Source organism: Oenanthe melanoleuca, chromosome 18 (assembly GCF_029582105.1).
Source record: "Oenanthe melanoleuca isolate GR-GAL-2019-014 chromosome 18, OMel1.0, whole genome shotgun sequence".
NCBI lineage: Eukaryota > Metazoa > Chordata > Aves > Passeriformes > Muscicapidae > Oenanthe > Oenanthe melanoleuca.
Window position 1 is genome coordinate 9,823,477 of NC_079351.1, and position 15,187 is coordinate 9,838,663.

Sequence of the window (15,187 nt, forward strand, 5' to 3'; positions counted from 1 at the left end):
CTTCTGGTTTTTTTTCAGGCAGGAAGATTGAGAGAGAGTGGGACATCACTGGGATCCTTCAGCTTGGTGTTGAGAGAAAAGAAAATTCCAGAACCCTAGATTCTTTGGGATAGACTGTGTGGGAAAATCACCTGCACATGGAAGACTGAGTGAGGACTGACTCAAGGCAATGGGAGGGGAGGGGTCCCATCCCACTGGCACCCTCTGCTTTCCCAGGAGGCTGCTCCAGTCTGGGGGGGGCAGTTTGGCTGGGCCCAGGCAGAGCTGGGCTGAGCTCTTCTCCATGCAGCAGAAAATCTGCTGCTGGTGTCCTTTGGGGCCTGGAAGGAGGCTCAGGATCCCTCTGATCCCTCCCTCTGCCCACTGCAGGACCCTGGTCTGGACTCAGCCTCCGCAGCAGCTCTGGCTCCAGCAGCACAGGCAGGCTCTCCCCAGCAGGCAGATGGTGATCCAGTCCATGAAATAATCCTGGCTTAGGCTTGTCTGTCATTCTCTGAGTAACCATGACCTGGCTCAGCCCAGGCAGTTTATCACAGCACCCTGGCTGCAGGGTGAGGGTTAGACATTAAAAGATGTTCATAGGAACTGATTATTTATTCATCTACCTCTTTTCAGATTCACTTGAGCCATGTCTCAAGAACATTTCGCCTCTAGCCCCCCTGGGCAGTCCCTCCTTGCACACAGGTGGGCAAATACCTGGGAACCTTTTCTAATCAAAGCAAGATGTGACAAATCTGGAGACAAACACTCAAGGCTGCTGTGGAGAAGGATCCAAGGTCCCCCAGAGAGGTCCCAGCCTGCTGTGCCTGTGGGCACTGGGAGGTTTGGCTGTGGCAGAGCTCTGCCTGTACCCAGCACCCTGCAGCCACCAGCCCAGTGCTGACAAAAACACCAAGGGGCTTGGGCAGGGGGCAGCTCTGCCTTACAAGGGGGATCCAGGGAGTGGGGTCTGCAGGACAACAAACAAAGCCAGAGCCAACAGAAGAAAAAGACAGGAGACTCTGGCTGGTGTGTTCAGAAATCCTCCAGGAGAAACTGCTGCCATGAATGAACTTTATCTGGCCTCAAAGGACTGTCCCAGGGCATGGAGCTGGTACCAGGTGCTGGCAGCTGGGATAGCTGTGGTTGTCCCAGGGGTGAAGTCAAACAGCAAACCATGAGCAGACAGAGTGGCAAGACAAGGGTTTTAATAATGAAGGTGTTGCTGGTAACATAGGTAAGGAAATGTGCTTGCTTACAGGTTTGAAGCTGACAGCATCCCTTTAAATAAGGAAATACATTTGCTGAGAGGAGAAAGTTACCTGGAAAACTCTGTACAAGGCCACAGTGGAGCAGCTAACACTACTCTGGTTCAAGTGCTCTGAATATTCTCCACGGACTGGCTTCAAAAAAATCTCACTTAGAAAAAGAAATTCTTTTAAAAAAATGCAACCTGTGATTGTCTATCCTAGCAGTGCCCTGTGACATTTGTACAATAGAAAAGTGGTGCTTTAAATAGTGACTTGAAAGCTACTGCCACGTGCTTTATACAGCATGCAACAACGCCGGGGACTGGGGACACTGCCCGGGCTGCAGAGCCGCCTCCCGCAGCTCCAGCATCCCCGGGGAAGCGCCACGGAGCCACGGCCAGGCTGGAGCTCCCCCCAGCAGCCTCCTCTCCGTGTGCTGTCCTTCCAGTAACACAAATATTAAATACACTCAGTCTGTAAATAGTTTAACAATCTTTGTCAGCAACAATATTTACTTTGGCAAAACCAGAGTTGCAATGAACAGACGTGTCCATCACACAGTCTGCAGCAAGTTCTTTGGTGGAAGCCAAGAAGTGAAGCAAAGGCTCCTTCTTGCTAGAGCCTGAGGAAGAATATTGCACAGAGACTCATAGGAGAAATGCTGGTGATTCCAAACGGGAGCATCACTGCGGGAGAGCTTCCTTCTCTGCCGGCTCCGGGAGAACGGGCTCCTCCAGGCTCGGTGATTCACAGCTGTTCTCCGTAGCCTTGCTCTGGGCTGAGGGAGCAGTGACGCTGGATAAACTCGGGGAGGAGGGGAAGGCTGCTGGGGATGGAGGAGGGACGGCAGAAGGATGGAGGGGGGATGGCGGAGGAGCAGGCACTCCCACAGCCTCAGGCACAGAGCGCTCGCTCAGCTCGGCCCGGCGGTCACCGGGGGTCCCTGCCCGGCTCCCCCCGCTCCCGGCTCATGCAAGGGTGGAGATCACCCTGACCTGGCTGTGCAAGAACAGCCCCTCCACAGCCTGGCTGGTCCTTTCACACCACTTGCTCCTACCTCGGCCAAAACACATCACCCATCTCTCTGTGTGCACCGGGGACACGGCGGCTCCACCGGGATGCCACATCCCCGCCATTCCTGCACCTGAACATCAGCTCCAATGTCCAGAGCTCTCTGCTCCAAGGTCACAGGCTGCAGCCTGACTCCGTTCAGAATGCAGCCAGGACGGCTCCCGGGCCTTCAGCCCCTCAGGACATGCCAAGGTGCCACCATGAACACAGTGATCTCCACCTCTCATCCACCTGGAGCAGAGCTCTGCAGGGATGGGGCACTGCAGCTTGGGCAGGAGGGAAGCAAGAGCCTGGCTGTCCAGGGAAGGGTGCTTGGCACCTGCTGGGCACAGCCCCCTGCTCCTCACCCTGGCATGGGCACGGCCAGGATGAGCCCAACAGGTCTGTCTGAAGGACTGGATGAGGAGAGGAGAGGAGAGGAGAGGAGAGGAGAGGAGAGGAGAGGAGAGGAGAGGAGAGGAGAGGAGAGGAGAGGAGAGGAGAGGAGAGGAGAGGAGAGGAGAGGAGAGGAGAGGAGAGGAGAGGAGAGGAGAGGAGAGGAGAGGAGAGGAGAGGAGAGGAGAGGAGAGGAGAGGAGAGGAGAGGAGAGGAGAGGAGAGGAGAGGAGAGGAGAGAGGAGAGGTTAGCTTCCCTCTCCATGATTTCCTGTTGCCACCCAGGTGAGGTCACCTCACCACACAGTCTTGTCATGAGCTGCTCCAGTTCTCACGAGAGTGACAGCTAAAACTTTGGGGGAGTGGGGGGGGGGTAGGGGGGGGCGGGAGGGGAAGATGAAAGAAAGAAAATGGAAGTTCTTGTCAATCAAAGGAAGTGTTGTTTCAGGCACTGGTGTCCTCTGTGGGGTTGTGTCAATGGAGGAAAACCAAAGTACCAGAGTTGTGCTGTCAATTTTCAGTGACTGGAAATTCAAACAAGTTTATACGCTGGAAAAATGACTCCAGTTTCCCCTGGATGAGGCACATTAGCCCTGCATTTCTCTGGCACGACAGGAACACTGTATTGCCTGCTGCAGGCTCACAGCACCCTGCCCTGCACGTCCCCTCACCACTGCTGCAGGTGCAGGTCCATGCTGGTGTTCAGGTTGAGGTCGGCAACATCCAGGAAATCGATGTTGAAGATGCTGGGGCCCGCGGGGGTGAGCGAGCTGAAGCCGGTGGCCGAGCTGGGGGGGGTGAGGTCCAGCCACTCCATTGTTTCCCACGGAGACTCAGTGAAACTCATTTGTAAACCGGAGCCTTCGGCAGGGGAAGGGGACAGCTGGGTTTCCATGGGCGACAGGGGAGTCTGTAAAATCTCCTGGGAGTTGAGCAGTTCATCGGCGGCTTTGCCGGAGAACCCGTCCATCATCCCTTCGAAGTGCGGCTCCTCTCCGCCCATCTTCAGCAGGGCCATCTCGCTGACCCTGCCCAGGGGGCTGTGCGCATTGAGCAGCACCTCCAGGTGCGCCTCGCTGCCGCCCGGGCAGTGCTCGAAGGGCACCGGCTCGAACGGGGCGGAGCCCTTGGCCACAGAGGCACCGGAGCTCCCTGCGGACACCAGGATCTGAGGCACTTTCTGCAGGCAGGACCGATCTTCCTTGGCATTGGCCGGGATTTCTGGCAACAAAAGAGAGGGATTTAGGTGCTCCGGCGGTGCCCACCAGCGCTGGGCAGGGGCACACCCAGCCCTCCAGCTGTGGCCATCGCGATGGGGACGTGCTCCCCACCCAGCCCATCGGCACTGCGGAGAGCCTCCACATTGCTGCTTTCTGACCCAGATCCGGGTTTGGACACGGCCCCTAGGGCACAAGCACTGGCAGCTGTCCCCAGGGGGCTGGGGACGGGCACGGGCAGCACTTTGCACAGGAGAGGGCAGCAGCAGTGCTCTGTGTGGGAGATGGCACTGGCAGCCCTGGGAATGGGGGGCACTGGGGGCTGTGTGTGGGGAGGGGGCTGGCAGTGCTGTGCAGGGGCTCCTGCCCTGCTGTCCCTCCTCTCTGCCGAGCCCAGACCACCCCTTGGGGGTGGCACACGCAGGAGCAGGTTCTGGGAGGGCCAATATGCTTTTGGGTTCAATCTCAGTGGCTGCTGGCACAGGGAGGGCAGGGGAAAGCTGCACTCGGCCCAGGCAGCTCTGCTGGGTGCACAGAATGCACTGAGCCCCACAGAGTGATGCTGGCCTGTGGGGGAAGCCCCAGAGGGAAGAGGGCAGCAGAGCATACCTCCACTCTCAATCAGCACGTCCAGGAGCTCATCCATCTGCTGACTTCGTGTCATCTGCTGCAGCAAACGACAAAGAGGAGAGTAGAGGGCATTAGGAGGACAGTCCCTCCAGCCACAAGCCAGGTGGATGGCTCTAGACCCCAAAAAAGATGGTTCTAGACCCCACAAATGGCTTCTTCCCACACAGAAGAGAGGCCATACCAACATGGGGCTGGCAGCAGCATTCAGGGCACTGCAGGGACATGGCACAATCACGGTGGATCCAGGGAGCAAAGCACCCTTCCCTGCTGCCAGCCCTCTGCTCAGTGGCCACCACAGCCTGCCCTGCCCCAGGACTAACCAACATTTTGGCTCCAGCACCTCACACTGGCATGTGCCTCCCTGCCCTCCCTGCTCCCTGCACTGCCCAGTCTCCCTCCTCTCCCTGACCAGAACCTGCAAGATCTCCTGCACGCTGCCATAAGCCCGTTTGCACCCTGCCAACAGCATCACTCCACTTTCCTAAAGGCACCAGCAGACCCAGCACTGAGCTGCTCCCAGACTCTGATGGGAAGGAAGGTGTTCCTGGGCTGTGGCCAGTCCTCCCTCCAGGAAGAGAACTCCAGGGGGCTCAGGGGGCAGATGGCACAGAGCAGGATGAGGTTTCCTGGTGACCTGGGAATGCTCAAGGTCTGACTCACACAGCACTGAGCACTCAAAGAGAGCACACTGGCACCCAGGGGACTCAGGGCTGCCCAGCACAGTGTCTTACTCTTTTGTGGCAGCTAACCCTTCACAAAAGCTCATTCCTCATGGAAACAGGCCTGTCCTACCCAGGGACCCCAGCACAAGCTGGAACTCCTGCAGCTGCATCCCACAGACTGCAAAAAGACATCATGGGCAGCCCCAGCCCTGTAGAAAACAAAAACCATGCAGTTACCTGCTTCATTGCATCCTCATAGGGTGGAGGCTGCTTTACCTCTGACAGGGCTGGGCTTGACTTACAAAAACTTGGGGATGAAATAGAAAACTTTTGGCCTGACTGCACAGCCATCTGCATGGGGAGATACAGGGAAATGGAGTCAATGCACGGCAGGAGGCCCTGCTCTCATCCCTGCTGAGCTTGGTGTGGTGCCAGGGAAAGGGACAGTTTTGTGGGTCAGATGAACTCAGACAAAATGCCTGGCTTTGAGCAGGATAGAGGCAGGTAAACCAGCTCCCTGACCTAGCTGAGCCCCAGGGCCAGGCTGGCCTCTCCTCACTGCCAGGACACAGACAGTGTCACAGGACAGCCTGGTGCTCAGCCAGCTGTGGACATGCAGGACAAAGGGAAGACAGAGGTGCTGCTGGTGGTCAGCTGTGCTTGGCCAGTGATGAGGCACTTCCCCAGCCACCCCCAGCCAGTCCCCAGGGGGCATCTCACAGAGCTCTGGCCAGGGAAGGCCACTCAAAAGGGAAATTTCTGCCTGTGCCAAACACCTGCATGTGTTTGCCAACTTATTGCCAGGTTCCCCTTCTAGGATGGATGGCATTTGAAGCACAGTGCCTGTCAGCTGCTGTCCCCATCACCTCTGGGCCCTTGTGTGTCCTTCCCCACTGCCTGGCCATGGCCTTGTCCCACAAAAACCAGCACCAGGGGATTGTCCTTCCAGGTGGGCTGGATCCAAGAGTGGATTCAGGGCAGCAGTGAGGTCACTCTGCCAGGCCATGCACACCCTGGCCACCTTTCTGTGGAGGGTAGTTGGACTACCCCTGGCTCATAGGAAACAGCACTGCAGTGCTGGGCACAAAGGAAGAGTTCTTGCTGAAGAAGGACCCTCACCCCTGGGGGTCCCTTGCAGGCAGCAGAGGAATGTCCAGGATGGGAGGTGCTGGAGTTGGGATGAGCTGCAGGACACAATGGACCATCCCCTCTGTGCACCCTTGCCCTTGGGCAGTGAGGGAGCAGCTGGAGATGCCCCTGTGGTGCTGCTGCTCCCTCCTGAGCCTCACTGACCACTGCCCAGAGCCCCAACTGCCCAGAGCAGCCCTGCTGCCTCTCTGTGCATCACTTCCCAGCACTGTGTCCCACTGCCCACTGCCCCAGTGCCCCAGATCACCCCCACAGCCCCAGTGCCAGGTTCACCCCCTGCATCCCCTGCTCTGCTGCCCATTGCCCAGCTCACCCAAACCAGTGTTCCCTCCTCACCCCTGCAGCAGCCCCACTGCCTGCCTCACCCCAACCCCATTGCCCTCCATGCCCATTCCACTGGCAGCTCTGTCTCTGCCCCTCTCACCCTAAACTGCTGTCCTTTCCCACCCCACTGGCTGTGCTGTTTGCCAACTGCCCAGATACCCACCTCAGTGTGCTCTGGACACAGCCCTGAGCCCCACTCTGTGCCACTGTGCAGGGCTGCACCCCAGTGCAGCTCAGTGGGTGGGAGAGGCCCTGCTCTGGCGTGGGCTGTCCTGCACACCCAGCCTGCCCCTGCCCTACCCCTGTGTGCACACCTTGCACCCCTGTGCATGGCACAGGCCTCTGAAAGGTGCTGCTGCTGCCTGGGGAGCCCTGGGAGGGCACTGGATGAACTGGGGCTGTGGAACAACAGCAGAACCTTGTGCTGTTGTGTGCTGGCAGCCTGTCCTCCTCCCCATCCCTACCTGTCCAAGGGGCTGAGTGAGGAGTGGTGGCTGCTGAGGACAACTCTCTGCTGGGCTGGTGCCTGCTGGGGAGGCACAAGCTCTCTCTGACTGCAGACCTCAACTGCCAGCCCTGCTCCAGCTTCCCGAGAAAAGGCTTCTCTGGACTAACTGCTCTCCTCCAACTCAGTGGTGAAAATCCCTGACACACTGCTGGGAGCCACAATGACTTGGCAAGATGCTGGAAAGCCCTGCAGCCCTGCAGCAGGGTCCCCCAGGGGTGTAGGAACTGTGCCAGGGCTCTCCCAGGAGCTGAGGGATCCATGCTGGTGCCTTCCTGCTGTGTACAGAGCTGTGCCAGGGCTCCATGGGGCATGGGCAGCTGTGCCAGAACTCCTCCAGGGGCAGAGCAAGCTGTGCCAGGACTCCCCCTGAGGGGAGAGCAGCTGGGTTTGGGCTCCTTTAGGGTAGATGAAGCTATTCCAGTGCTCCCCCAGGGAAGAGGGAACTTGCCAGAACTCCTCCAGGGGCAGAGAGAGCTGTGCCAGGCCTCCCCAGGGCAGAGAGAACTGTGCCAGACTCCACAGGGCAGAGGATGCTCTGCCAGGACTCTCCCAGGACACAGGCAGCTCTGCCAGTGCTCACCTAGGGGCAGAGAGAGCTGTGCCTGGGGTCCCTGGAGAGGAGGGGAGCTGTGCCAGGGCTTCCTCAGGGCAGCAGGAGCTGTGCCAGGGCACCATGGGGCATGAGATCTGTGCTGTGGCCCCTCCAGGGCAGCAGGCTGCGGTGGTAGGGCTGCCCAGAAGAAACCCTGCAGTGCTATCCACCTACAGCCCCTGTCCATCTGTGACACTCTCTGCCCTTGCAGGCAGCCCCACCTGCTGCCAGCAGCCCAAAAGGCTCCCAGTGCAGGTGTGTCCCCCATGTGGGTGTGGCCTCAGTGTGGGTGTGTCCCCATGTGGGTGTGTCCCTCATGTGGGTGTGTTCCCGGTGTGGGTGTGTCCCCGGTGTGGGTGTGTCCCCGGTGTGGGTGTGTCCCCCATGTGGGTGTGTTCCCGCTGTGGGTGTGTTCCCGCTGTGGGTGTGGCCCCGGTGTGGGTGTGTCCCCCATGTGGGTGTGTCCCCAGTGTGGGTGTGCCCCCCTGTGGGTGTGCCCCGCTGTGGGTGTGTCCCCGGTGTGTGTCCCCCATGTGGGTGTGCCCCGCTGTGGGTGTGGCCCCGCTGTGGGTGTGTTCCCGCTGTGGGTGTGTTCCCGCTGTGGCTGTGGCCCCGCTGTGGGTGCGGCTGGCACTCACCGGCGCTGTGCGGAGGCAGCTGCTGCCCGGCGGGGACCCGCTGCGGCCCTCGGGGGACACCGGCAGCAGGTAGTGGCTGTTGGGGGACGGCGGCAGGCTGATGTGCTGGGGGCTCTTTGCAGCCCCCAGGGGAGAGTGCTGGGGCGAGCACTGCGGGCTCAGGAATGTCGAGGAGGTGATGGTGCTCTGCCCCGCGGGCTCCAGGCAGTGGCTATTTACAATGTGGGGCACCTGCGGCACTCCACAGTTACTCGGCTTATCCGAGCTGCCGGCCTGGCCCTTCAGGGCCATTTGTTTGGATGCAAATGGACAGCTGGACACGGTGTTTTCTTGTTTGATAGGGACACCAAAGAAATGCTGAGCAGGCTGCTGCTTCTCCTCAAGGCCATTGCTTCTCTTTCGCTTCTGGAGCTGCATCCTCAGCTCTTCCACCTGCCTCTGCTCCTGCTGCAGCTTCCACGTCAGTTCATTGATGACCTTCTGCTTCTCCACCAACATCTTGTCTTTCTCGGTGTCTATTCCTTCCAGTTCCAGCTGGATGCTCCCTCCGTTCATGCTGCTCATGAGGCTTTCCTCAGCACTGCCATGAACGGGCGAGGGCTGCAGAGGGAACTGTGGGGAGGCCATGGGCCCGTCGTTGAAGGTGTCGGGCAGAGAGCCGCTCACAGAGAGGTCAGAGGAGGCGGGCGAGATGGGCGGGGTGGAGCTGGTGCTGCCAAAGTGATAGAAGCCGTTTGATAGCATGCTGCTGGAGGACTGTGACTGGTAGCTGGACAGGGTGCTTGTTGGAGTGACAGGGAAGGTGACGGTGGTGATCTCACTGAAGTTGGGCACCGTGCTGCTGCTGCACTCCTGGAAGGGCCGCAGCCGCTCCATCAGCGCTGTTTTGGTGCCCGACACAGGCAGGCCTCGTATTCGCAGCTGCTGCCTCAGCTCTGACACCTGGAACAAAGTAACTCGTGATCAGTCTCAGGGGCAGGTAAGTCCTTTAGAAACCCAGTGCTTCTAACAAGGAGTCTCAGATGACAGGCTCACAGCTTCCAGCTTTAAAGCTCTGACCTCCCATGTGCTCCCTGTCTCACCTGCAGTCACTAGAGACACCATCCACAGGCCTGACCTCTGCACATCCTGCAGAATCTCAACCTTTTCTAACAGGAAAACCTTCCTCTTTCCTCCAAGAACTGTGACTCCTCTCCATGAACAGACTGGTCCTTGGCAGCAGCTCAGGAATCCCTTCCTACTGTATATTTCTTCATGAACAGAGCACTCTAACACATACCAGGAGCCAGCTGATGGCTCAGAGACTGTGACCCCTTGGAGTCACATGCTCTGTGCTCAGGCACCTGAGCTAGGGCAAACTCATGCTGTTTCCACCTCTGGGCTACCCCCAGGTCTCTGCTCCCAGGATTTGGCCTTCCCCATGACTGAGGTTCCATTAGCAAAGTATGAAAGAATAGTTGACATGAGGGACTCTCCCCTATGCCCTTTCTTGCCTATGAGAGGTGCTCACAACAGTGCATGTAGCAGGAGCTAACTGCTCATGCAGAGAGCTGAGCTGGCCTGGCTGAGGAGCTGAGTCACTAAGGGGGGGCCATGCTGCCCTACTGGCCTCTGGCTGGTCTGTCAGAGCATCCATGATGTCCACCATAAAACCACATAGGAATGGAGCCAGGAGCTGCAGGAGCAGCAGCTCAGGTCCTCCTTTACCCTAACCTGCAACCTCCCCAGGCCACACCTTTGTTTTGCTGATACACAGGCTAGAGCAGTGCACCCCTCACCACCTGCAGAGCAGCAAGCCCTCATGTTCAGAGCACCCCCAGAGACCAAGCCCTGCCCCAGGGCACTGTGCTGTACTCCTGGGTGGGTCAGAGCACGGGGGTTCAGCTGTGCTGATCTGTAACACGGCCCCTCCCAGCCTATGGCACTCCCCTGACACACTCAGAGGCAGCACAGCACACTCAGGCTGTGACATTCTGCTCCTGCAGTGACAAAGTTTGCACTCACTTTGAGATCATCCAGGTTGGATGGCAGAGGGCCTGGCTTGATAGATGAGACACAAGTCTGGCCTGAAAAGGTGGTTTTCACTGGAGAAAGAGGGGTGTTGTTGCCAGAAGTTGATGAAGAATTTGAACTTTTGACCATTTGCTCATTTGATTGCCTGAAATAACAAAGGAGATTTGGGGTAATTTGTCTGTTCCCCCAGGGTCTTTGTGCCCAGCATCCTATCCCTCTGCTCCCTTGAGTCTGCTGTCTCCTGTATGAGACTTCAGGATGGCCAAGGAAAATCAGGCTGGGCTGTAGGAGATTGCTGATGTCCCACCAGCAGGTCAGAGGTGCCTCAGCCAGTATGCAAAGCCAGAATGGCTTGGAAGGAGCCTGTGCCATTGCCAAGCTTTTCTGTTTCAGTGGTGTGCCTCTATTCCCCTGCTCTGGCACAAATGGGTACAGAGGGGAAAGTCTGGAGAGAGACAGGACTAAGTCCTGCTGCTGGCACAGTGCCACTCACTTTAGCTGTCCTTGGTGCATCCCAGGGTAGTTGAAGTGCTGCTGCTGCTGCTGTTGCTGCTGCTGCTGTTGCTGGCTGAGGATCTGGAGCTGAAGGAAGAGCTGCTGCTGCTGGAGCAGTCTGGCATATGCAGAGTCCATGGGTGGAGGGGACTTCTCTGCTTTCTGGTCTGGAGGGATGTACTGGTGGTACTTGAGCTTCTTCACTTTGGGCTTGGTGTCTTTGGGCTTTTTGTGACGGTTCTTGCTATCACTGGATGATTTGGACTGTTGGGCCAAGAAGGAAAGGAATTAGGTGTGAGAGAGCTCTTGTCATCCCCATGGGACCTCAGAGCCCTGGACAGAACAAAGGCACCACCTGCTAGCACCTTGACACTCCAGCTCCAAGACCTGCTGAGCCTGGATGTGGGGGGCTCCCTTGGCACTGGGAGCCATGCTGGAGAGCACATGAGATAGAGAATGACCCTCCCTGCCTGGAAGGTACTCCAGTTATCTCCTTGCCTTGTATCTCCTCCTGCTCCCAGCCCCAGGGGATGTTTTCAGTGCAAGACTCAAGCAATTGCCTCCAGCAAGGTGTATTGCTGTATCTTGTACATTACACAATGAATTAAATTACTTTTTGACACAAGGTTGTCTGCCTGGTTTATCCAAAGCCGTTAAGAGCAGACACCCAGAGCTCCCACACATTTTGGGTGCAGCACACGGGCACTTCAGGCTCGGATGGCCTGGGCTGGCTCCTCTCGCGGGCAGCCTAGAGGCGATAGCGTTACCTTGACGGCCGAGGGCACCGGCAGCGTCGGGCTCTCCTGCCCCGCTGGCTGCTTGGGGCTGTCGCACTGGCTGCCCTGCCCCGGGGCAGTGTCCGGAGCGTGCCCATCGGCACTGGGGGGGCGGTCCTGCAAGGGAGAGGCGAGAGGGGCTGTGGGGCCGGACCCAGGGGCTGTCCAGCCTGGACAGGGGCTCCTGGTACCCCATTTCCTCACCCCATGTTGATCCCAATCCTCACATGCCTCAGTGCATCCCAGTCCCCTCGTGTCTGTCCCAGCCACATGCTTAGGCTATCCCAGCCCTTTCCTAGTCCTCTTTGGTTTTCCAGCCCTCCCAATCTCACCTGAGCCGCCTATCCTTGCTCACTACTGATCCCCCAGCGTCCCCCAGACCAGCCCACTCTTCCCAGCTGACCCCTGGCCACAATCCCTTTGGTCTTCCCCCACCCCAGTCTGCCCCAGTTCCTCCCTTTTCCCCCCGTCCATCCCAGCCCCTCCAGTGTGCCTCAGTCCACTCCAGTGGACCGTTCCCCCAGCCTCCACATTCCCCCAGTTTCCCCTCAGTCCCCCCGTTTCCCCTGGCCCCCCCGTTCCCCCAATTTCCCCCCAGTCCCCCCGTTTCCCCTGGCCCCCCGTTCCCCCAATTTCCCCCCAGTCCCCCCGTTTCCCCTGGCCCTCCGTTCCCCCAATTTCCCCGGCCCGGCGCTCCCTGGGCTGCAGTGCCCGCGCCGGCCGGCAGGGGACGCGCCGGCACCACGCAGAGCGGTCCCCCCGCGGGTCACAGAATCAGAGAAACAGAAAATCACAGAGAAATCACAGAGAATTACAGAGAGTCACAGAGAATCACAGAGAAACAGAGAATTACAGAGAAATCACAGAATCACAGAGAATCACAGAGAATCACAGAATCACAGAATCACAGAGAATCACAGAGAATCACAGAATCCCAGAATTAAGCCGCCTGGAGAAGACCTTTGAGCTCATTGAGTCCAACCTGTGACCCAACACCACCTTGCCAGCTGAACCATGGCCCTGAGTGCCACATCCAGCCTTTGTCACACAGCTCCAGGGATGGTGACTCCCCCACCTCCCTGGGCAGCCCATTGCAATGCTCAATCACTCTTTCTGTGTTTCTGATGTCCCACCTGAACCTCCCCTGGTTCTGCTCAGGGCTGTGTCCTCCTGTCCCGTCCCTGTTCCCTGGGAGCAGAGCCTGACCCCCCTTGCAGAGTGATGAGCTCTGCCCTGAGCCTCCTCTTCTCCAGGATAAACATCCCCAGCTCCCTCAGCCCCTCACAGCACTCGTGTTCCAGACCCCTCACCCCCTTCTCTGGGCACACAGCAGCATCTCCACATCCGTCCGGAACCGAGGGCCCAGAGCTGGACTCAGCACTCAGGGTGTGCCCTCACCAGTGCTGAGTCCAGCAGAGGAATCCCTGCCCTGGGCCCGGGTCCTCGCGTATCCCCCCTGTGTCCCCTCCCTGTGCCACCCCCGCCCCACCAGTCTCCCCCGTCCCCTCACATCTCCCCGGCTCCAGGACAGCTCGCCCTACCTGCGGAGCCCCGGCAGGGTTGGCGGGGGGCGGCTCCGGGGCCTTGGAGCCGGGGGCCGGCTCGGCGGGGCCCGGGGAGCCGCGGCTGCGGGGCCGCTCCGGGGACAGCCCGTCGTTGCTGCTGTCCTCCTCGAAGGCGAAGGCGTCGGTCTGCGGGGGAAAGGCGCCCTGGGTGCCTGCGGGGGCAGAGAGGCGACGGTCAGAGCCTGAGGGACGGGCTGAGCCTTGTCGGGGGCTCGGGCGATGGGCCCGGCCGAGGGTGAGGGGAACGCGGGGGGATCGGACACCTCCGGGGTTGGGGGAGAGCAGGGGGACCAACCATGGACAGGGGAGCTTGGGACAGGAAGACAGGAGGGGTCTGAGGAGCCAGGACCATGGATTGTGTCCCTTGGGAGAGAGGAGGATCTGAGGAGCTGGGACAATGGCCCATGTTCTTTGGGACAGAGAGAGGGGAGGATCTGAGGAGCCTGGCTGGCCAGCACAGCAGGGTTTGTGCAGACAGGTGGGACTGGCGCAGGAGGGGCTCTGCCGTCCTGCCCCTCCACTGGGCTGGGATGGGAGACAGGCACGAGTCGCCCTCCTTCAGCTGAGCACCCCGGCTGAACACCCACACCATGCATGGGACTCTGTCCTCAGCAGAAGGACTGAGGTTGAAATGAGCTCAGAGTGTGATCCATCTGCTCACAGCACAAGAGCCAGCAAGAGTGGACATGGCTGCAGGTGCACGGAGACTCTCACATCTTGTCTCTGTCCACAGGTTTCACCCACTGGACATGGTTCAAACCACTGCTGCTGCCTGCCTGACAGTCCCAGGCTGCTCTGCCTGCACAGCTCCTGCACCCTTATCTGCTAGTCAGATGGGCAAGGGTTTGACCCCGAGGTTTGGTGATAAATAAAGTGCTGAGAAAAAAAGGTCTCATGTGAGCCTTGGGAGAGCTGCAGGTTGGGGTAGAGGAAGGAGCAGCGTGGCCACACTCGTAATCTCCTCGTGCTCATGTCTGGCATTTGTCAGGCAGCTTGGCACGCTGATAGGGAGGTGACAAATGGGGAAATAGGAAGGGCCTGGGGACGAGCTTCCACCTGTCCCCTCTGCTGGTCTAGCAATGTGCACCTTCTCAACGACACGCACCTCCTGCTCTGACCCCTGCCCCTATCTGAGAGATAAGGGTTATCTCCACTCCCTGCGGCTGCTGGTGCCAGGGTGGGCGAGGACAGAGCCCTGGCTCCCTGCCTGAGCTGCTGCCCAGACATGGGCTGGGCAAATGAGATCAGCCCTGTTCAACTTGCTCTCTTCATATGTCCCTGGAAAGAGGGCCTGTGTCCTCTCCATCCTCTCCATCAGAGGCAGCACCCAAACAGATCCCTGAGGAACTGCACCATTGCATGGGCCACCTGGGCTGCATGGCAGCTGCTTCCCATGCCTGCAGGCCAGTGTGAACATCTCCTCTTGGAAAAAATGCCTCCAAGCAAGGGGACTTGTGGATCTGCAGGACTCCTGCTGCGCTGGCAGGGCAGCGTGTGTTGGGAAGTGGTGCCAAAGCTGGGAGCACAAGGGACCTTCAGGACACAGCGACAGCCCAGAGCATGACAGGAATGTGCTGCATCCTGCTGCTCGATACTGCAGGCCTGTCCCAATGGGGAATGCTTCCCTTATCTGTCCTGCTCTCACCCAGCCCGGCCTGAGCATATTGTTTCTCGATCCCGTGTCCCTGCTGTAATCTCAGGCAGGATGGTGTTTGCTCCGGGCTGTTTCTAATGCACTGGGTATTGTCCTCTTGAGCGCATTGGACAAAGTGATGACAAGGACCTGGTAAAAAAAGTTTCTTGTATCACTGCTCAGCTATGCAGGGCACTGGCGGCCTCCTGTCACTGGGACGTTTGGGCTTTCAGTTGGGGTCTGGCACTTTCTGCTCACCCTGCCGGAGGTGATTAGAGGAACACGTCAGCTGAACTTTCCACTGTATAAAC

General features: G+C 58.8%; 1 protein-coding gene across 9 annotated transcripts in view; it reads right to left on the reverse strand.

Moving 5' to 3' along the window:
• Positions 1 to 3,045: 3,045 nt before the first annotated feature.
• The window catches only part of MYOCD (myocardin), a 229,778-nt gene continuing 217,636 nt past the window's right edge, over positions 3,046 to 15,187 (reverse strand). For 7 of the 9 annotated variants that reach the window (XM_056506171.1, XM_056506177.1, XM_056506174.1 and 4 more), the window contains 8 exons: positions 13,220 to 13,395; positions 11,670 to 11,795; positions 10,901 to 11,166; positions 10,399 to 10,552; positions 8,395 to 9,336; positions 5,421 to 5,534; positions 4,501 to 4,558; positions 3,046 to 3,895 (listed from right to left, as the gene is read on the reverse strand). In XM_056506171.1, coding sequence (XP_056362146.1) covers positions 3,342 to 3,895; positions 4,501 to 4,558; positions 5,421 to 5,534; positions 8,395 to 9,336; positions 10,399 to 10,552; positions 10,901 to 11,166; positions 11,670 to 11,795; positions 13,220 to 13,395 — 2,390 coding nt within the window. In that variant the 3' untranslated portion in view covers positions 3,046 to 3,341. The remainder of the gene's footprint in view (positions 3,896 to 4,500; positions 4,559 to 5,420; positions 5,535 to 8,394; positions 9,337 to 10,398; positions 10,553 to 10,900; positions 11,167 to 11,669; positions 11,796 to 13,219; positions 13,396 to 15,187) is intronic. The other 2 variants (XM_056506176.1, XM_056506175.1) reach the window with 2 other exon arrangements.